Below are 23,171 nucleotides of genomic sequence, written 5' to 3' on the forward strand. Positions count from 1 at the left end.
TGAGTTGTTTATACTCTCTATAGACAGCTCTGCTCCAAGCAACAATACATCAGAAAAGGTGTTGTTCCAAGGATTATTACAGGATTGACTTGCATCGTCAATAGGATCTTTCATTTATTTTCTTTCTCCTGATCGAAGGAGCAACAGCCCAGCGGCTTTACAATGGGACACCCGGCAGCAGCCTCATTTCCAACACCCCGCTCCAATTCAACACAAACCTCAGCCACCACCTCCCGAGGTGCGAACCTACGACCCCATCACCGGGAAGCTGATTCGCAGGGCCCCTCGGGCATTGCCGTCAGCGCCTTACCTCCAGACGTCGAGACCTTCCCTGTCTGATCAACAAGAGCAGACGTATCTCAGGTACTGCTGTATATTGATTACATAGTCATGCAATTATATTCTAGCACAGTGGTTCTCAAATGGGGGTACGCGTACCCCTGGGGGTACTTGGTCTGCCAAGGGGTACGTGAGATTTTTAAAAAATAGCAACAATTCAAAAATCCTTTATAAATATATTTATTGAATAATACTTCAGCAAAATGTAATGTAAGTTCATAAACTGTGAAAAGAAATGCAACAATGCAATATTCAGTGTTGACAGCTAGATGTTTTGTGGACATGTTCCATATATATTGATGTTAAAGATTTTTCTTTTTTTTGTGAAGAAATGTTAGGAATTATGTTCATGAATCCAAATGGATCTCTATTACAATCCCCAAAGAGGGCACTTTAAGTTGATGATTACTTCTATGTGTAGAAATCTTTATTTATTGAATCACTTGTTTATTTTTCAACAAGTTTTTCGTCATTTTTATATATTTTTTTCTAAATAGTTCAAGAAAGACCACTACAAATGAGCAATATTTTGCACTGTTATACAATTTAGTAAATCGGAAACTGATGACATAATGCTGTTTTTATGGGGTACTTGAATTAAAAAAAATGTTCATCAATGGGGTGCATCACTGAAAAAAGGTTGAGACCCACTGCCCTAGGGCAGTGGTTCTCATATGGGGGTACGCGTACCCCTGGGGGTACTTAAAGGTATGCCAAAGGTTACGTGAGATTTTAAAAAAATATTCTAAAAATAGCAACAATTAAAAAATCCTTTATAAATATATTTATTGAATAATACTTCAGCAAAATATGAATGTAAGTTCATAAACTGTGAAAAGAAATGCAACAATGCAATATTCAGTGTTGACAGCTGGATTTTCTGTGGGCATGTTCCATAAATATTGATGTTAAACATTTATTTTTTTGTGAAGAAATGTTTAGAATTAAAGAGGGCACTTTAAGTTGATGATTATTTTTATGTGTAGAAATCTTTAATTTAATCACTTGTTTATTTTTCAACAAGTTTTTAGTTATTTGTATATGTTTTTTTCTAAATAGTTCAAGAAAGACCACTACAAATGAGAAATATTTTGCACTGTTATACAATTTAATACATCAGAAACTAATGACAAAGTGCTGTTTTTAGGGGGTACTTGAATTAAAAACATGTTCACATGGGGTACATCACTGAAAAAAGGTTGAAAACCACTGCCCAAGGGCAGTGGTTCTCATATGGGGGTACGTGTACCCCTGGGGGTACTTGAAGGTCTGCCAAGGGGTAGGTGAGATTTTAAAAAAATATTCTAAAAATAGCAACAATTCAAAAATCCTCTATAAATATATTAATTGAATAATACTTCAGCAAAATATGAATGTAAGTTCATAAACTGTGAAAAGAAATGCAATATTCAGTGTTAACAGTTGGATTTTTTTTGGACATGTTCCATAAATATTGATTTTAAGGATTTCTTTTTTTTTGTGAAGAAATGTTTAGAATGAAGTTCATGAATCCAGATGGATCTCTATTACAATCCCCAAAGAGGGCACTTTAAGTTAATGATTACTTCTATGTGTAGAAATCTCTATTTATAATTTAATCACTTGTTTATTTTTCAACAAGTTTTTAGTTATTTTTATATCTTTTTTACCAAATAGTTCAAGAAAGACCACTACAAATGAGCAATATTTTGCACTGTTACACAATTTAATAAATCAGAAACTGATGACATAATGCTGTATTTTACTTCTGTATCTCTTTTTTTTCAACCAAAATTGCCTTACTCTGATTAGGGGGTACTTGAATTAAAGAAATGTTCACGGGGGGTACATCACTGAAAAACGGTTGAAAACCACTGATCTAGCAGATATCAGCGAGAGTATTGTTTGCTCTAATGGCTATGTTTTGAGAAATAATGGCAACATGCAAGCACCAACCTTCGGGTATTCAAAGCTACTATATATTTGTCTGTGTTCTATTGACCAAAAGACTCATTCATAACGTATCTTAACTACATTGTTAAGTCCACTGTGTCCCGTTTGCTTCCATTCCTTCTCCTTAAACAAGCGCCTGTGCTTCCGATACGACTCCCAATGGAAACATGCTGTTGCCTAGTCTCCTCAACAGTGCGGCAAAACACACGCTTAAGGGGTTATTTGTTGTTTCTCTATTACTGCTATGTCAACATTACACAGGAAGAATTACGTTCTATTTGGAAATGATCCACAGGGGGGGTGAGCACGGCTTGAGTTGCGTCTCTATAGTGGCCGACTTGTGGAAAACAATTTAGACCAAATGTCTTTGATATTGGATAATGATGAAGAAGGATAAAAGTATCTTAAGTACGCCCGCGTGTCTATTTACCTAAACAGGGTGTTAATTGGACGAAGGCCATTATTTCTCAAATTTGAAAACTCATAGTATACTGTATGAAAACTTTTATACGGTTGTTTTTTGTGCTGCCGATAGGGCTGTGCGATATGGCCTTTTTTTAATATCTCTTTATTTTTAGGCCATATCGCGATATACGATAAATATTACGATATTTTGCCTTGGCCTTGAATGAACACTTGATGCATATAATCACATCAGTATGATGATTCTCTGTGTATACATTAAAACATTCTTCTTCATACTGCATTAATATATGCTACTTTTAAAGGGGAACATTATCACAATTTCAAAAGGGTTAAAAACAATAAAAATCAGTTCCCAGTGGCTTGTTGTATTTTTTGAAGTTTTTTTCAAAATTTTACCGGTCCCGGAATATCCCTAAATAAAGCTTTAAAGTGCCTTATTTTCGCTATCTTCGAAACCACTATCCATTTCCCTGTGACGTCATACAGGGCTGCCAATACAAACAATATGGCGGTTACCACAGCAAGATATAGCGACATTAGCTCGGATTCAGACTCGGATTTCAGCGGCTTAAGCGATTCAACAGATTACGGATGTATTGAAACAGATGGTCGGAGTATGGAGGCAGATAGCGAAAACGAAATTGAAGAAGAAATTGAAGCTATTGAGCAAATAGCTATTGACGCTATTCGGCCATAGCGTGGGTGTACCTAATGAAGTGGCCCATAGCATGGCTGCCTTATTAGCATCGCCGGTAAAATGTGCAGACCAAACGATCAGGACTTTCGCATCTTGTGACACTGGAGCAACTTAAATCCGTCGATTGGTAAGTGTTTGTTTCGCATTAAATGTGGTTATCTAGTTTCAAATGTACATACAGCTAGCGTAAATAACATGTTAGCATCGATTAGCGTAGCATGTTAGCATCGATTAGCTGGCAGTCATGCCGTGACCAAATATGTCTGATTAGCACATAAGTCAACAACATCAACAAAACTCACCTTTGTGATTTCGTTGACTTAATCGTTGCAAATGCATCTGCAGGTTATCCATACATCTCTGTGCCATGTCTGTCTTAGCATCGCCGGTATAATGTTCAGACACTCAATGGGGGTCTGGCGGCAGATTTCTTGCCAGTGGTGCAACTTGAATCCCTCGCTGTTAGTGTTGTTAAACCCTCCGACAACACACCGACGAGGCATGATGTCTCCAAGGTTCCAAAAAATTGTCGAAAAAACGGAAAATAACGGAGCTGAGACCCGGTGTTTGTAATGTGAAAATGAAAATGGTGGGTGTGTTACCTCGGTGACGTCACGTTCTGACGTCATCGCTAAAAGACCGATAAACAGAAAGGCGTTTAATTTGCTAAAATTCACCCATTTAGAGTTCGGAAATCGGTTAAAAAAGTACATGGTCTTTTTTCTGCAACATCGAGGTATATATTGACGCTTGCATAGGTTTGGTGATAATGTTCCCCTTTAAACTTTCATGCAGAGAGGGAAATCACAACTAAGTCTATTGACCAAAAGTTTATTCATTAAAGTTATTATGCAATGACACAAACATTCCAGTCATTTCCAAAACATAAAGTGCAAGATTGTCAGAGACATTTTAAGTGTCAAATAAAAATGTAATATGAACCATATTACATTTTTCTTTTTTCCTTTTCCATACAATTTTGAAAAAGCTCCACGGAGCCACCAGGGCGCCGCTTAAGAGCCGCGGGTTGCTGACACCCGATCTAAACCCTTAATTTTTAGTTTTGTTTAAAGCTAACTGATGGGTTCGCTTAGCTATTAGCATGCCTGCTCATGGCTTTCTCTCGTTGAGTTCCATGTTTTGCCCTGTCCTCCAGTGATAATGTTACTTGGTAATGATAAGATAACATTAATTCAGTTCATTTGCCACAATGGAGGTCATTGTTATTAGCTCAGGGGAGCGGCTTCACACTGTGTATGGGAATACACAATTAACTGCTTGTCAGCTGGGGAACTAAAAATTAAAACAGTTTCAGTAAAACAATGGCAATCACATCATCTTTTACAAAAATCGGCATATTGCTCGGTGGCCCATCGATCGGTACATGCCTACTATATTTTTGAAAAAGTGAAGAGTAGCTCTTTTTATCACTGTGGTGATTTATTAACTGCTGCTGCCACAACTCTGATAAGGAGGAGGAAATGTAAGGATGGATGGCAGAGGTGCATAAGGTTGCTCATTATGGGCGGCGTGGCTCAGATGGTTCAGCGGTCGTCCAGAAACCGGAGGGTACATCCTAGTGGATTTTAGTCATGACAGAAGATCTCATTAATGAAGTAGAAGATTAAAATGAAACATGGAAATAAATAATGTTATTCTTGGATTTCCTTTTTCAAACTGCTGTATGTTGTCTTCTTTTTTATTTCATACCTCAGGAGAACGCCAAATAGTCAACAAGACGTGGCAGCGGGGCCCAGCCAGGATGACAATTCATCAGGGCCAACGCGTCGAGAACGTCAGCCGAGCATGTCAGAAACTATGCCGCTATACATGCTTTGCAAAGAGGATCTGGAGAGCATGGATAAAGAGGTAAGTCCGGTCGATACTGGTCTTTGTTTTGATACACTCAATTTCATTAGTACTCAATGACGCTCTATGCCTTTAAGAGGAAGTTAATAAGTACAGTGGGGCAAAAAAGTTTTCAGTCAACCACCGATTGTGCAAGTTCTCCCACTTAAAATGATGACAGAGGTCTGTAATTTTCATCATATGTACACTTCAACTGTGAGAGACAGAATGTGGAAAAAAAATCCAGGAATTCACATTGTAGGAATTTTAAAGAATTTATTTGTAAATTATGGTGGAAAATAAGTATTTGGTCAACCATTCAAATCTCTCACTGATGGAAGGAGGTTTTGGCTCAAAATCTCACAATACATGGCCCCATTCATACTTTCCTTAACACGGATCAATCGTCCTGTCCCTTTAGCAGAAAAACCACCCCAAAGCATGATGTTACCACCCCCATGCTTTACAGTAGGTGTGGTGTTCTTAGGATGCATCTCAGTATTCTTCTTCCTCCAAACACGACAAGTTGAGCTTATACCAAAATGGATACATGGATGATACAGCACAGGATTGGGAGAATGTCATGTGGTCAGATGAAACCAAAATAGAACTTTTTGTTATAAACTCAACTCGTCGTGTTTGGAGGAAGAAGAATACTGAGTTGCATCCCAAGAAGCATGGGGGTGGACACATCATGCTTTGGGGCTGTTTTTCTGCTAAGGGGACAGGACGATTGATCCGTGTTAAGGAAAGAATGAATGGGGCCATGTATCGTGAGATTTGGAGCCTAAACCTTCCATCAGTGAGAGCTTTGAATGGTTGACCAAATTCTTATTTTCCACCATAATTTACAAATAAATTCTTTAAAATTCCTACAATGTGAATTCCTGGATTTTTTTTCACATTCTGAACTGTACCTATGATGAAAATTACAGACCTCTGTCATCATTTTAAGTGGGAGAACTTGCACAATCGGTGGCTGACTAAATACTTTTTTGCTCCACTGTACATACTGGGGAAGCATTGCTTCTCACGCCGTGACTTTCCTGATGTTTGCGGTATGAGTGAACAATACACTTTATTTATGAAGATTTCATATGTTTTTGTCGTTATCCTTGAGCTTACTCATTAACGGTTATATGTCATACATGGAAATGAGACTTTGTTAAATGGAATGTGACCGTAAGAACTTAAATGTGACTAGGGCGGTTTAGCTCGGTTGGTAGAGTGGCCGTGCCAGCAACTTGAGGGTTGCAGGTTCGATTCCCGCTTCTGCCAACCTAGTCACTGCCGTTGTGTCCTTGGGCAAGACACTTTACCCACCTGCTCCCAGTGCCACCCACACTGGTTTATATGTAACTTAGATATTGGGTTTCACTGTGTAAAGCGCTTTGAGTCACTAGAGAAAAAGCGCTATATAAATCTAATTCACTTCACTGTGATTGGTGACTCTTTGAATGATAAACTTGACAGAATTGATTTTGATACAGATCTAAAGCCAGCCCACAGTTAATAACTCATTTTAAGTAACTCTGTATAGCTCTAGGCGGCAATTCAGGTTTGGAAACTGCTGAGCCATGCCGTTTTATTTTTGTTCCACACTTTTTTCTTTCCCAACACATAAGTATTAAAGATGCAGCCTTCTATAATGCTTGCAATGCAAGGATGGAGCCAGATTCAATAGGAATGGTAAAGCATTTAGATAACAATAATTCTCTGTAATCATCTTAATTGAAGTTGGCAATCTGTTTAAAATAATTACATGAAAATAACGGGCATAAAAATAAAAAAAATATATTGTGCCTATTCACTGCTATTATTGTATTTTATTAATAGAATTAATACAAAATAGAACATGTACTTAATATAAAATAAATGAGTGTCTTTGGAAAGCACATACCCTTCCTGATCCCGCCCGGGATGTCAAATAGAATGTAGTTTTAATTCTAAAAAGTGTTCACTGGAAGCAGGCTAATTTTTTTACTTTTAAAATGTTTTGGAGTGCATGAAAAAGTGGATAGGGAAAATGTAGTTGTCTTTGATGGATATTGCACAGCACTAACAAAGCAGGGGATGTGCCGATCAATCGGCCTCCAATCAGTTTTTGATGACTTTCCTGAATATGAATGTCACCATCACAAATGCCGCTCCCCTCTGATTAATTTTGTATTTACTTTTAGTCCCTAGGCTGACAAACTAGCACCTATTTCTGTATCACCATATACAGTCTTTTACCACTCCCTTATGTTAATAATAATCACTTCCACTTATGGCAAATAAAAATGTATTTATATATCAAAGATATCAAGTATCATTATCAAGTATTAAGACAAGGCTAAACATGTTTGATATTAGAGTGATTAGGTCCATATTTTTTATTTTCTAAAAAAAAATGTTTTTATTGTTTTCACTCATGTTTAGAAATTCAGAGAATATATATGTTCCTGGACATAGATTAGTTTAGATTTATATTTATTTGTCCCCGTTGGGGAAATTCATTTTCACTGCTGTACAGTTAAACAATAGACATTACACATCATGAACAAAAATAACAAAAAGACATCATACATGACCAACACGCTTGTCAGACAGGTCAGCCGGGCTGGCTGTTTAGGACGGCTATAGCTGCAGGAATAAGGCTTTTCCCAAGGTGGGCCCTCCGGAATTTGATGGTTCTGTACCTGCGCCCTGACGGTAGTAGGATGATGTATTGGTGTAGTTGGTGAGTGATATCCTTGACTATCATGTTTGCTAGTCGAATGATGGACCTGTGGTTTAAATCTGAAATGTTGGGTGTGGGTAGGCCGATGATTTTAGCTGCAATGTTTGTACCGTATTTTTCGGATTATAAATCGCAGTTTTTTTCATAGTTTGGCCGGGGGTGCGACATATACTCCGGAGAGACTTATGTGTACTGTAAAATATTAAATAATATTATTTATCTCGTTCGCGGAAGAGACGAAGAAAATGTCAGCAATTGTCACACACACGTCAACCAATAAGAATTCGACCTGGGAGGGTCATGGTACTCTAACTGCTATATGCTATATGCTACTGCCGTAGCCATTAAAGGGGAACATTATCACCAAAACTATGTAAGCGTCAATATATACCTTGATACTGCAGAAAAAAGACCATATATTTTTTTAACCGATTTTCGAACTCTAAAAGGGTGAATTTGGCGATTTAAACACCTTTAAATTGTTCGCTGTCGGAGCGATGACCTTTCACCCGTGACGTTACAATGGGAAGCAATCCCGCCATTTTCTCAAACACATTACACACACACAAGTCAAATCAGCTCTGTTATTTTCCGTTTTTTTCGACTGTTTTCCGTACCTTAGAGACATCATGCCTCGTCTGTGTGTTTCCGGAGGGTGTAACAACACGATCAGGTACGGATTCAAGTTGACTTACGTGGAGTGTGGTAATCAGACATATCAATGGTCACGGCATGCTAATCGATGCTAACATGCTATTTAGGCTAGCTGTATGTACATATTGCATCGTTATGCCTAATGTGTAGCTATATTTGCATCCAGCCTTTTCTTCCACCCACATTTCGTGCCAAACAAACACATACTAATCGATGGATTCAAGTACACCAGTGGTCAAAAGTTGCGAAAGTCCCTCATTTGTTCTGCACAATTTACCGATGCTTTCGACAGAGATGGCACAGAGATGTGTGGATATCCTGCGACACTCAAAGCAGATGCATTTCCAACGATAAGTCAACGAAATCACAAAGGTGAGTTTTGTTGATGTTATTGACTTATGTGCTAATCAGACATATTTGGTCACGGCATGACTGGAAGCTAATCGATGCTAACATGCTATTTAGGCTAGCTGTATTTACATTTGCAGCTATATTTGCATCCAGCCTTTCCCTCCACCCACATTTAATGCCAAACAAACACTTACCAATCGACGGATTTAAGTTGCTCCAGTGGTCAAAAGATGCAATCGTTGGTTAGAAGGCGATCGCCGAATGGCTTCAATAGCTATTCACTCAATAGCTTCAGTTTCTTCTTCAATTTCGTTTTCGCTACCTGCCTCCCCACTCCAACCATCCGTTTCGATACATGCGTAATCTGTTGAATCGCTTAAGCCGCTGAAATCCGAGTCTGAATCCGAGCTAATGTCGCTATATCTTGCTGTTTTAACCACCACGTTTGTTTGTATTGGCGTCACAATGTGACGTCACAGGAAAATGGACGGCTGGATTTACAGATAGCGAAAATCAGGCACTTTAAAGCCTTTTTTCGTGATATTCCATGATGGGTAAAATTTTGAAAAAAAATTCGAAAAATATAATAAGCCACTGGGAACTGATTTTTATTGGTTTTAACCCTTCTGAAATTGTGATAATGTTCCCCTTTAAAATGGATCATCTCAACGTTGGCGGTGACTTGAAAAACTGAGAAGGGCTGAACAAAAAATGGCACCGAAAAGGTAATCATGTACTGCATAGTACAAGCTGGATGTAGTGAAATATGCAGCAGAAAACGACAAGAGGAAGCGACGCATACCTTTGGAGTTGGCAGAGTTGTTTAGAAGCGACATCGAGGAAGAAGATTTCATCAGATTTATCGATTAGGAGTGACAGATTGTTTGGTAAACTTATAGCACGTTCTATATGTTATAGATATTTGAATGACTCTTTCCATAATATGTTACGTTAACATACCAGGCACCTTCTCAGTTGGTTATTTATGCCTCATATAACGTACACTTATTCAGCCTGTTGTTCACTATTCTTTATTTATTATAAATTGCCTTCCAAATGTCTATTCTTGGTGTTGGATTTTATCAAATAAATTTCCCCCAAAAATGCGACGTATGTATGTTTTTTTCCTTCTTTAATATGTATTTTCGCCCGGTGCGACGTATAATCCGGAGCGATTTATAATCCGGAAAATACGGTAATACGTGTGAGTTTGGTCCGGTTGTTTACAGAAAGCATAGTGAAGACACATGTGGAACAGTACATAAGGATGGGTTGAACAATGCTTTGGTAAAGTAATAACAGGAGGTGAGGTGCAACATATAGTCCTTTAAGTTTACGGATGGCGGACAGTCTTTGTTGACTTTTATTTTTGAATGTCCCTGTTGTGCTGATCAAAAGTGAGTTTATTGGACACAGGAAGACTTTGAGGGCAAAAATGTTTTCAATGAGTAGTAGGTACCGTATTTTTCGAACCATGGGGCACACCATATCTTAAAGTGCACTGCTGATGAGCGGGTCTATTCAGGTGTATTTTAATACAAAAGGCGCACCGGATTATAACGCACATTAAAGATGTCATATTATACATTTTTTGACATGTAATGGTCGTTCTTTGATCAAAATTGTGCATAGATTTTGTTTTACAGACCGACTTCTGCCCACATCTGAGGTCCTCTCCAAGGTTTCTCATAGTCAGCATTGTCACTGGCGTCCCACTGGATGTGAATTCTCTCTGCCCACTGGGTGTGAGTTTTCCTTGCCCTTTTGTGGGTTCTTCCGAGGATGTTGTAGTCGTAATGATTTGTGCAGTCCTTTGAGACATTTGTGATTTGGGGCTATATAAATAAACATTGATTGATTGATTGACTTCAAAACGCTTTCTGACCTTCTTTTCAGGATGCGCAGTTTTGTGGGCTGGTCTTGCTTATATGGCTCCACTTCAACAGCGTCTTTTCCCCGTCATCTTTGTTGCACCGATAGTTTTTAGCACTTCCATAGCGAGTCAGATACAAGTTCAAACTCTGCGCTACTTTGTATTAGAAATGGCAACAGCGGAGGATTAATGCCATACTACAAGAAGATTGAGAAAAAGGAGGAGCTTTAGGAGGACGGTGTCGCGCAGACTTGTGCAAATTTATGCAGACTTATGCAGATCCCAAATACAGAACAGCAGGAACCACTAGGTAAGAAAAGTTTGTTTTGCGTAATAGGTCGAAAGAAAACACCAGATGTTTTGTAATGGGTGACAATTTAGGGTCCTTTACGGTAGCCGTAATGCGCCGACAATCCATCAAGCGGTACGTAGCTTACCAAAGTCATACTAAAACATTTTGACGGATTTTTGAGCACAGTGTGTAATGTTGTATATTCTCAATAAAACATCAGCTTTTGGTCTTGCTGGCTCAAGTTATTTACAGGGGGTCAACCTGCAGTCTACACATATCTCTTATATGTGACTGCCATTTACTGGTCACACTTATCATTACACCATGTACCAAATGAAATTTCTTCGAGGTCAGGTAAATACAGACAAAATGAATCCATACATTAGTCCGACAAATATGGTAGTCGTTTTTGTTCAGATATTGTGTGCGATTGACCTTTTTTCTTTTTTTGCTCAGTTGTATGTACAAACCCCGTTTCCATATGAGTTGGAAAATTATGTTAGATGGAAATATAAACGGTATACAATGATTTGCAAATCAATTTCAACCCATATTCAAATGAATATGCTACAAAGACAACATATTTGATGTTCAAACTGATAAAGATTTTTTTTTGCACATAATCATAAACTTTAGAATTTGATGCCAGCAACATCTGACATAGAAGCTGGGGAAAGGTGGCAATAAATACTGATAAACTTGAGGAATGCTCATCAAACACTTATTTGGAACATCCCACAGGTGTGCAGGTTAATTAGGAACAGGTGGGTGCCATGATTGGGTATAAAAACAGCTTCCCAAAAATGCTCGGTCTTTCACAAGAAAGGATGGGGCGAGGTACACCCCTTTGTCCACAACTGCATGGGCAAATAGTCAAACAGTTTAAGAACAACGCTTCTCAAAGTGAAATTGCAATAAATTTAGGGATTATAACATCTACGGTCCATAATATCATCAAAAGGTTCAGAGAATCTGGAGAAATCACTCCACGTAAGCGGCATTGAATGACCGTTACTTTCGATCCCTCGGACGGCACTGTATCAAAAAGGACATCAATCTCTAAAGGATATCTCCACATGGGCTCAGGATCACATCAGAAAACCACTGTCACTAAATACAGCTGGTCGCTACATCTGTAAGTGCAAGTTAAAGCTTTACTATGCAAAGCGACAGCCATTTATCAACAACATCCAGAAACGCCGCCGGCTTCTCTGGGCCCGAGATCATCTAAGATGGATTGATGCAAAGTGGAAAAGTGTTCTGTGGTCTAACAAGTCCACATTTCTAATTGTTTTTGGAAATATTCGACATCGTGTTATCCGGACCAAAGGGGAAGCGAACCAGCCAGACTGTTATCGACGCAAATTTCAAAAGCCAACATCTGTGACTGTATGGGGGTGCATAAGTGCCCAAGGCATGGGTAATTTACCCATCTGTGAAGGCACCATTAATGCTGAAAGGTACTTACAGGTTTTGGAACCACATATGCTGCCATTTAAGCGTCTTTTTCATGGACGCCCCTGCTTATTTCAGCAAGACAATGCCAAGCCACATTCAGCACGTGTTACAACAGCGTGGCTTTGTAAAAAAAGAGTGCAGGTACTTTCCTGGCCCGCCTGCAGTCCAGACCTGTCTCCCATCGAAAATGTGTGGCGCATTATGACGCGTAAAATACGACAGCGGAGACCCCGGACTGTTGAACGACTGAAGCTCTACATTGAACAAGAATTTTGAAAGAATTCCACTTTCAAAGCTTCAGCAGTTATTTTCCTCAGTTCCCAAACGTTTATTGAGTGTTGTTAAAAGAAAATATGATTTAACACAGTGGTGTTACATGTGTTGCAGCCATGAAATTCTAAATGAAATATTATTCTTTTTTTGAATAATTAAGTTTATGAGTTTGAACATCAGATATCTTGTGTTTGTACTGCATTCATTTGAATATGGGTTGAAAAGGATTTGCAAATCATCGTATTCCGTTTATATTTACATCTAACACAATTTCCCAACTCATATGGAAACGGGATTTGTAATACAAGATAATAAGGAACTAGTTTAGATATTGTGTTGATATTGTTAAGCTGTCAATAGCACTCACAATAAATCAATTTAAATTTTACAGTTGATACTTGTGATCGGTATTGGTATTCACGCAATTTCACGCAAGGATTATCGTGTTAGTCGCGTAAATCTCTGATCGGAACATCGCTAAACAAAACCAATGTTTTAGTAGCGTTAAGGAGCAAGCTGCTCAGTCAGCAATAACCAGTTCCTTGTAAACAAAAGTACGGCAACTGGAACATGCACAAGTCTCATACCAACCGCTGAGTAACTACCAATAAGCACATGCAGAGAGCTGCTGGATGCTTAAACTGCAGCTACTGCCACCTGGTGGGAAAAGTACATCAGGTTGTCCACAGCCACAGCCTTTAATGTTTTGTCCACCACGCACCCATCAACTATAAGAGACTCGGCTCTCAGAGATAACTCACAGAATTTAGAGTTTTAACAGTCAAATATTATTGTCTATTGCTTTGGGTCAATCTTCATGCAGCAGGGAAACATTTTCGCAGCATGATGCCGACTGAATCACTTTTCTTTGTCATTAATAATGTGGAAATGGCTTATTATTGCAGCCGATATTAGGAGGCATGCCAGGGAGACTTACTGTGAAGTGTGTTTTTTTTCACCTTCTTTCTATTCATGTAACGAACGTCTGAGAACTATAATAGCCCCCGCGGACGTTGCTATGGCAAGTCTCGGACCGACTGTGAAAATGATGTCACCAGTGTTGTTCCATTATGTCCTTCCACCGAGATATCAGCTGGATAATCTGTCCAATAATTGTCACTGCGTGTAGAAGGAAATTGCGAGCTCAGATCATTGGGCGAGGACATGCACTTTCATTTTATTTATTTTTAAACCGCCAACGATCTGTTCTGTTCTGTTTGGAGCGCTTATTAATTAGTGGCATTGTGTACATTGGCATGTTGTAATGGACATAATTAATTTTGTGCAATAATTACAGGCCATCTTATTGTGATGTAGCACTGTTCTGCCTGGTTAATGAGGCGCTCAGTTCTCCAAAGGCGATTGTTGTGTAAATTGACTTTTTTTGCATAAACATTAAGTCGGTGTAGTTCATCTAGAAGTGTTAACGACGTTAGATGATAATGTCATGGATTCCTATGATGGTGTGTTTTCTGGAGCTTATTGTTTTCAATGTTCATTTGGTTGCTTAACTCTAACCACAGAATGAGATGGTTTTATGTAGAGAAGTCCGATAATGGCTTTTTTGCCGATATCCGATATTGTCCAACTCTTAATTACCGAATGATATCAACCGATACCGATATATACAGTCGTGGAATTAACACATTATTATGCCTAATTTTGTTGTTATGCCCCGCTGGATGCATTAAACAATGTAACAAGGTTTTCCAAAATAAATCAACTCAAGTTATGTAAAAAAAATGCCAACATGGCACTGCCATATTTATTATTGAAGTCACAAAGTGCATTATTTATTTTAACATAATAAAAATAATAATAATGGATTAGATTTATATCGTGATTTTCTATCATTAGGTTAGTGCGTCTGCCTCACAATACAAAGTTCCTGCAGTCCTGGGTTCAAATCCAGGCTTGGGATCTTTCTGTGTGGAGTTTGCATGTTCTACCCGTGAACGCGTGGGTTCCCTCCGGGTACTCCGGCTTCCTCCCACCTCCAAAGACATGCACCTGGGGATAGGTTGATTGGCAACACTAAATTGGCCCTAGTGTATGAATGTGAGTGTGAATGTTGTCTGTCTATCTGTGTTGGCCCTGCGATGAGGTGGCGACTTGTCCAGGGTGTACCCCGCCTTCCGCTCGATTGTAGCTGAGATAGGCGCCAGCGCCCCCCGCGACCCCGAAAAGGGAATACGCGGTAGGAAATAGATGGATGGATAGATACTCAAAGCTCTCACAGAGAAGGCAGCTTGAATTTTGGGATATGCTCTCCCTGATTTTGGGACATGCGCTCCCTGAGAGAGCATGAGGAGGTTGAGGTGGGGTGGGGGGTGTTATGGAGTAGCGGGGGTGTATATTGTAGCCTTTGATTGATTGATTGATTGATACTTTTATTAGTAGATTGCACAGTTCAGTACATATTCCGTACAATTGACCACTAAATGGTAACACCCGAATAAGTTTTTCAACTTGTTTAAGTCGGGGTCCACGTTAATCAATTCATGGTAGCGTCCCGGAAGAGTTAGTGCTGCAAGGGCTTGTGGGTGTTTGTTTGGATGTGTTTATGTTGTTGTTGGTGCAGATGTTCTCCCGAAAATTTTGTTATTCTTGTTTGGTGTGGGTTCACAGTGTAGCGTACATTTGTAACAGTGTTAAAGTTGTTTATACGGCAACACTCAGTGTGACCTGTATGGCTGTTGACCAAGTATGCGTTGCATTCACTTGTGTGTGTGAAAAGTCGTAGATATCATGTGATTGAGCCGGCATGCAAAGGAAGTGCCTTTAAAGGCCTACTGAAATGAGATTTTCTTATTTAAACGGGAATAGCAGGTCCCTTCTATGTGTCATACTTGATCATTTCGCGATATTGCCATATTTTTGCGGAAAGGATTTAGTAGAGAACATCGACGATAAAGTTCGTAACTTTTTGTCGCTAATAGAAAAGCCCTCTTTTACCGGAAGTATGTGCGCATGACGTCACGAGTTGCAGGTCTCCACACATATTCACATTGTTTATAATGGGAGCCACCAGCAGTAAGAGTAATTCGGAAGGAGAAAGCGACAATTTCCCCATTAATTTGAGCGAAGATTCGTGAATTAGGATATTGATAGTGAAGGACTAGAAAAAAAAGCGATGGCTCCGGGCGGCGGCAGTGTAAGCGTTTCAGATGTAATTAGACTTTTACTAGGATAATTCTGGAAGATTCCTTATCTGCTTATTGTTTTAATAGTGTTTTAGTGAGATTTTAAAGATTGTAAAGTCATACTTCGAGGTCGGATGGCTGCGGTGAACACGCAGTGTCTCAGAGAGAAGCCGAGGAACCAAGCTCATAGCTGCCTTTTTTGACAGCTGCTGCAGGACGACAAATAATCCACTGATGTCTCCGGTAAGATATATTTATCACAATTTCCCCATCCCAAAACATGCTGGTTGACGTAGAGGAAACATGTTCGCTTGACCGCTCTGCTTCACAACAAACAAAGAAACACCGGCTGTGTCTCGCTGCTAAAGACATCTGCAGTCAACCGCTTTCCACCAACAGCATTATTCTTAATAGTCTCCATTATTAAATGAACAAATTGCAAAAGATTCAGCAACACAGATCTCCAAAATACTGTGTAATTATGCGATTAAAGCCGACAACTTTTAGCCGCTAGTGGTGCAGCGCTAATATTTCCTTACAGTACGTGACGTCACGCGTAAGCGTCATCATTCCACAACGTTTTCAACAAGAAACTCGCGGGAAATTTGAAATTGCAATTTAGTAAACTAAAAAGGCCGTATTGGCATGTGTTGCAATGTTAATATTTCATCATTGATGTGTAAACTATCAGACTGTGTGGTCGGTAGTAGTGGGTTTCAGTAGGCCTTTATGGTTTATTGGCACTCTGTACTTCTCCTTACATCTGTTTTACAGAGTCGTAAATTTTACTTTTTGAAACCTATACCGATAATATCAGATATTACATCGTAAAGCATTGATAATATCGGCAATCCGATATAATCGAACATCTCTAGTTTATGGTTACATAACATTTTTCTTCTTTACCACAATGCTTTTTTTTTCACCAGACCTTCCAAAAACTGAAATGTGTTAAACTCTGCCTTCAAAGCAGAGATTAGGACTCTTTGCTTTTTTAAAGACCAATCCTTGTCGTACACGTTTGTACCCCAGGAAAGGTAAATGGAATGACAGAGCTTCTGCAGAAACATTGCATTTCAAATGTCACTTGAGCTAAAGGGCAGTTTGTGACACTACTAAACGTTCTCTTTCTTCAGGGCAAAAGCAGGGGAATAAAACAGGTTTAATTGAGTGAAGCGAGGTATACATCCTGAGTCGCGGCGACAGGCGCACACTTATATGTTGTAGATGGTGCTGTGTCGTAATCGTAGGTTTGTCCTGCAGAGAAAATATGATGTATATAAGGTCGAAGACAAGTAGGTACGTTTGGACTAAAATGTTACTATCTTCCGTCCATGTTCTAGTTGGGAAATCTATTTTAATCGTGTAATTGTGTGAATGCTCCTTTTTTCTGTCAAAGACTCTTTCCACATTCTTCAACCCACTTCAACCGTCTCACCGTCAAAACATTCCTCTTAATCAAGTCAAAAAACAAAGTCTTTTTTGGAATTACAAAATTCCCGGTTTTCTCGAAAAGCCAGGAATTCCATTAATAACATCTTCTAGTTAAAAATGTTACTACGTAAACATTTCTCGACCGGTTTGGAAAATTGCAACACCATACACTATTTCAGAACATTCACATTGTATAGCATTTAAAAAAAAAATCCTGCTTTTCCAGAAATTCCCTAATTTCCATGAAATTTCTATTGAAATAAATAGGACATTTTTCAAAGGTCCACAACTCCCACATTTTTCATTCGATTCAAACCGTTCAAACTTCAAAATATTCTGTTGTGTTCATGTTGTGTTCTCCCTTTCAACAATCATAAACAAAATTCCCGGATTTCCTCGCATTAAACTGTAAATTCAGTTTTAACAAAAGAAAGTATATATAAAAAAACATTTCAAGTACCATATTTTTCGGACTATAAGTCGCAGTTTTTTCATAGTTTGGCCGGGTGTGCGACTTATACTCAGGAGCGACTTATGTGTGAAATTATTAACACATTACCGTAAAAAAAATCAAATAATATTATTTAGCTCATTCACGTAAGGGACTAGACGAATAAGATTTCATGGGATTTATCGATTAGGTATGACAGATTGTTTGGTAAACGTATAGCATGTTCTATATGTTATAGTTATTTGAATGACTCTTACCATAATATGTTACGTTAACATACCAGGCACCTTCTCAGTTGGTTATTTATGCCTCATATAACGTACACTTATTCAGCCTGTTGTTCACTATTCTTTATTTATTTTATATTGCCTTTCAAATGTCTATTCTTGGTGTTGGGTTGTATCAAACAAATTTCCCCCAAAAATCCGACTTATACCCCAGTGCGACTTATATATGTTTTTTTTTCCCTTCTTTATTATGTATTTTCGACAGGTGCGACTTATACTCCGGAGCGACTTATACTCCGAAAAATATGGTAAATAAAACGTGGAGCATTTTTGTAATGGGGACTGAGTCTTACAAATTTTTCATTAATAGCACATAAAAGTGGCTGTGTTATAGGCTACATTAAAGGGGAACCACACTTTTTTGGTGTGTTTTTTGCCCATCATTTTAAAAACATTATGTGAGAATTATTTTTTTTAATGCTTTCTCGCAACTTAATGAAAATTACAGTCCACTTAGAACGAAGCCACTGGTGGGCCCTCTATGCTGCCCATAAAACCAAACAAAATAACTAGAAATGTCTGATAATGGCTTTTATGCCGATATCCGATATTCTGATATTGTCCAACTCTTAATTATCGATTCCAATATCAACCGATACCGACATATACTGTCGTTGAATTAACACATTATTATGCCTAATTTTGTTAAGATCCCCCGCTGGATGCATTAATCAATGTAACAAGGTTTTCCAAAATAAATCAACTCAAGTTATGGAAAAAAATGCCAACATGGCACTGCCATATTTATTATTGAAGTCACAAAGTGAATTTTTTTTTAACATGCCTCAAAACAGCAACTTGGAATTTGGGACATGCTCTCCCTGAGAGAGCATGAGGAGGTTGAGGTTGGTGGGGGTTGGGGTTGAGGTGGGGGGTAGCAGGTGGTGTATATTGTAGCGTCCCGGAAGAGTTATTGCTGCAAGGGATCCTGGGTATTTGTTCTGTTGTGTTTATTTTGTGTTACAGTGCGGATGTTCTCACGAAATGTGTTTGTCATTCTTCTTTGTGTGGGTTCACAGTGTGGCGCAAATTTGTAACAGTGTTAATGTTGTTTATACGGCCACCCTCAGTGTGACCTGTAGGGCTGTTGACCAAGTATGCCTTGCATTCACTTGTGTGTCTGAAAAGGCCGTTGATGTTATGTGATTGGGCCGGAATGCAAAGGCAGTGCCTTTAAGATTTAGTGGCACTCTGTATTTCTCCTCGTGTACCACTCCGTACAGCTGCGTTTTAAAAAGTCATCAATTTTACTTTTTGAAACCGATACCAATAATTTTTGATATTACATTTTAAAGTATTTACCGGCCGAGAATATCAGCAAACCGATATTATTGGACATCTCTAAAAATAACCATCCAAAAAATCGCCAACAATACAATAATTTTGTGACTTAAATATGAACCAGGTATGAGTGATAGTGTTAATATAAGCGCTAACGGAGACAATCTATTTATAGCGGCGCCTTGAGCACAAGGTTATGCACCTTTTATTGACATCTTATTGACGCTGTTTCCTTGCTTCCTTCCTTGTGGAAATTCATGGTAGGTCATAAATCATGCCTTCCACCTGGATAATAAATGGTAAATGGTTGTACTTGTATAGCGCTTTTCTACCCCTTTTTAAGGAGCCCAAAGCGCTTTGACAGTATTTCCACATTCACCCATTCACACACACATTCACACACTGACGGTGGTAGCTGCCATGCAAGGCGCTCACCAGGACCCATCAGGAGCAAGGGTTAAGTGTCTCTCCCAAGGATACTACGGACGTGACTAGGATGGTAGAAGGTGGGGATTGAACCAGTAACCCTCAGATTGCTGGCACAGCCACTCTACCAACTTTGCCACGCCGTCCCCAATAACCAACTATGTCAAATTTTCCCCCAACGTGTCCCAATAGTTTTTGCTACATTTGTGCTGGTTTGTGCCGTAATAATTTTTTGTTTAATAACATTAATAAGATGAAACAGATTATTAAGAAAAACTATGTTAATTTGACCCAAAACATTTTGCATCTTTCGGTCCAAGTTTGGAGAGATTTTGACATGGTTGGTGGTGTGGTTATGAATAATAACACGCTAATTACACAGCAATAACATAATAACTATAATAGAGAAAAAAGATTGCATCACAAACAATTGGGACAAGTTTGGGGGGGGATTCGACAACACTGCAAAAACTGAAATCTAAGTAAGATTAAATATTTCAAATAAGGGTGATATTTGCTTATTTTATGTCTGATAAGATAATTCTTCTCACTAATCAGTTTTTATGTAAGAGTGTTTTACTTGTTTTAAGGGTTTCCGTCTTAAATGATCTTAGTAAGATTTTACAGCTTGTTGCTGAGATTTGATGACCTATATTTAGTACAAAAATGCTTGAAACTTGAATATCAACTGTTGCAAAGCTGTATCATTAACACTAACAAGTATAAAACTACTTTTTTAAAGTAATAATTTCTTACTTCAAGCATAAAAAAAAATAATCATAATGTCAAGATAATTTCACTAGCATTTACTTAATTTAAGAATCATTTTCAACATATTGAGCAAAAAGATCTCTTTTTTTCCACCAAGAAAAGTGCACTTGTTATTAGTGAGAATAAACTTGTTTTAAGATATTTTTGGGTTCATTTTGGTTAGCTAATTTTACTTGTTTTGGAAAGTCTTGACACGCCAAATGTTCTTGTTCTATTGGCAGATAATCTTGCTTAGTTCAAACAAAATACCCCTAGTTTTTGTATTTTTTTAAACTTGTTTTTGAACACTGACTTTTTGCAGTGAAGGTGGGAGCTTGTTTTTAATAACACGTTAATCACATACCAATAACAAAAACCATGAGAGTTGTTAAGAGTAGTAACATGTTGATTACACAAAAACAAAAAAGATTGATAGGAAAAGCTGTATTAATCCGACAAAACATGAATAACTGTAAAATGTTAACAACATAAAAACTACAATAGACAAAAAAACTGTTTGCATCACAAACAATTGGGACACGTTTGGAGGGAATCCGATAGGGTGGGAGCTTGCTATGAATAATAACACGTTAATTACACCTTAATAACAAAAGTAGAATGGGAATGACATAAAAACTATAATAGACAAAACATGTTTGCATCACAAACAATGGGGACAAGTTTGGAGGGAATCTGACAAGGTGGGAGATTGTTTTGAATAACTACACGTCAACAACAAAACTGTAAATTGGTAATGACATAAAAACTAAAATAGACCAAAAATGTTTGCATCACAAACAATTACAATAAAAAGATGAGGACATAGCCATAAAAGTTGGTACACAGCCAATTCAGACCTGGAAATGGCGTAAATGACACACGAAAAGACGTTACACCCCCATTTCCTTCATGAGGATTATGAGTCATTCTTCACCTAAAAGAAAATATAACACCATTCTGTCAATTGGCATCCTAATGACAGCTGACTTTGTACAGTCAGCAATGTTTTATTATGTTTGTTGGTTCTCAGGAAGTCTGCAGTGAGTTATAATCAATGATGTTGGGGGGAAAAAGCAAACGTCGTGATGCGTTTTTGAAATTAATGCGGCGCCGTATGTTTAAAATGAGTAAAATGCATTGTTATTATAAAAGTGCCTGTTACTACTTTACATATATACTTACCAGTGTGCATATTAAACCTTAATGGATGTGTTTGGCTTTTTTAAGGGCCTTTATAGGCAGAAAAGAACTACTCCCACATGCTACCTTGCAAGCAGAGTTTTGATTGCATTAATTTACTATTTAGAATGTAAAAAAAAAAAAAAGATAAGCATGTGTTCTTCTCTTACATAAAAGATGTCAATGATAGGCTACATTTCCAAAAAAGTGAGGTTCCCCTTTAAGTTGTGTACAATTTCAAATGAATCCGGGGTCAAATTTTGAAATGTGAATGAAGAATTGAGCAGTGAATGCAGGTAAAGATTTAGACATGACACATCTGCCTTTGTGCGACCCTTGGAGACATACCTCGTTAAGCCCTGTTATGGTCGGAGATGGTGCCCCAGTCATCACTCACAACGAGCCCAGCTCTTGCAGATATTGATCTAGAGGTTTAATCCTTTTAGACGCCGGAGGGATCGACACGCTTCTCCTTCAGTCTTCAGAAAGTTTATCGGAAAATGCGGCCATCTCAAACCCGCAACAGATAATTTTTTTGTCTCCCTTCTGTCGCCCTAACCCCGGTAGTCATGAAGTGATTAGACAACCATAATGTCAATGTGAATCCCTTACTGTGCGCTAGGGCTGGTCGATATGGCCTTTTTTTAATATCTCGATATTTTTAGGCCATATCGCGATACACGATGTATATCTCGATATTTTGCCTTAGCCTTGAATTAACACTTGATGCATATAATCACAGCAGTATGATGATTCTATGTGTCTACATTAAAACATTCTTGTTCATACTGCATTCATATATGCTCATTTTAAACTTTCATGCAGAGAGGGAAATCACAACTAAGTCAATTGACCAAAACTGTATTTATTAAACAGTTATTAAGCAGTGGCACAAACATTCATGTCATTTCAAAACAGAAAGTGCAAGATTGTCTGAGACATTTTAAAACAAGCTATTAGTGCAGTTTTGCGCATGATGTCACTAAGATGACATATCAAAACACTAAATTAAAGTGCACTAAAGTGCAGAACGCCACAACAATAGTTTAAAACAAATAAAGTGCACTTCTGTGCATGATGTCACACATGAGCTGCATAATAGGAACTCAAATAGTGTTCGTCCTTCACTATGTGGTAGGTTACTGCGGACATTAACTCATTTTGTTGTTCACAATTTTTTTCATACGGTGTTGATCTGGAAACGTTTGCCTCTGCATTTTGATGGTGTGGGCGTGTGGCACCGAATGGAGATTTTGACTTGCGGAGTAAGCACTCTTCATTCTCTAGCAGGTGACTTCTCAAACGACGCTACATATTAGCAGTAATGCTACTTTTTGTAGCAACGCTTTTGCCCC

At 38.3% G+C, this 23,171-nt stretch overlaps 1 protein-coding gene across 5 annotated transcripts in view; it reads left to right on the forward strand.

Moving 5' to 3' along the window:
• ctdp1 (CTD (carboxy-terminal domain, RNA polymerase II, polypeptide A) phosphatase, subunit 1) overlaps nucleotides 1–23,171 on the forward strand; it is a 161,678-nt gene that overhangs the window by 51,484 nt on the left and 87,023 nt on the right. For all 5 annotated transcript variants that reach the window (XR_009806414.1, XM_061897356.1, XM_061897353.1 and 2 more), the window contains exons 10-11: nucleotides 139–358; nucleotides 5,105–5,263. Coding sequence is in view for 4 of the 5 variants with exons in the window: in XM_061897356.1 (XP_061753340.1) it covers nucleotides 139–358; nucleotides 5,105–5,263 (379 nt within the window). In the remaining variant the exon portion in view is untranslated. The remainder of the gene's footprint in view (nucleotides 1–138; nucleotides 359–5,104; nucleotides 5,264–23,171) is intronic.

This window comes from Nerophis ophidion, linkage group LG04 (genome assembly GCF_033978795.1).
Source record: "Nerophis ophidion isolate RoL-2023_Sa linkage group LG04, RoL_Noph_v1.0, whole genome shotgun sequence".
NCBI classification, from domain to species: Eukaryota; Metazoa; Chordata; class Actinopteri; order Syngnathiformes; family Syngnathidae; genus Nerophis; species Nerophis ophidion.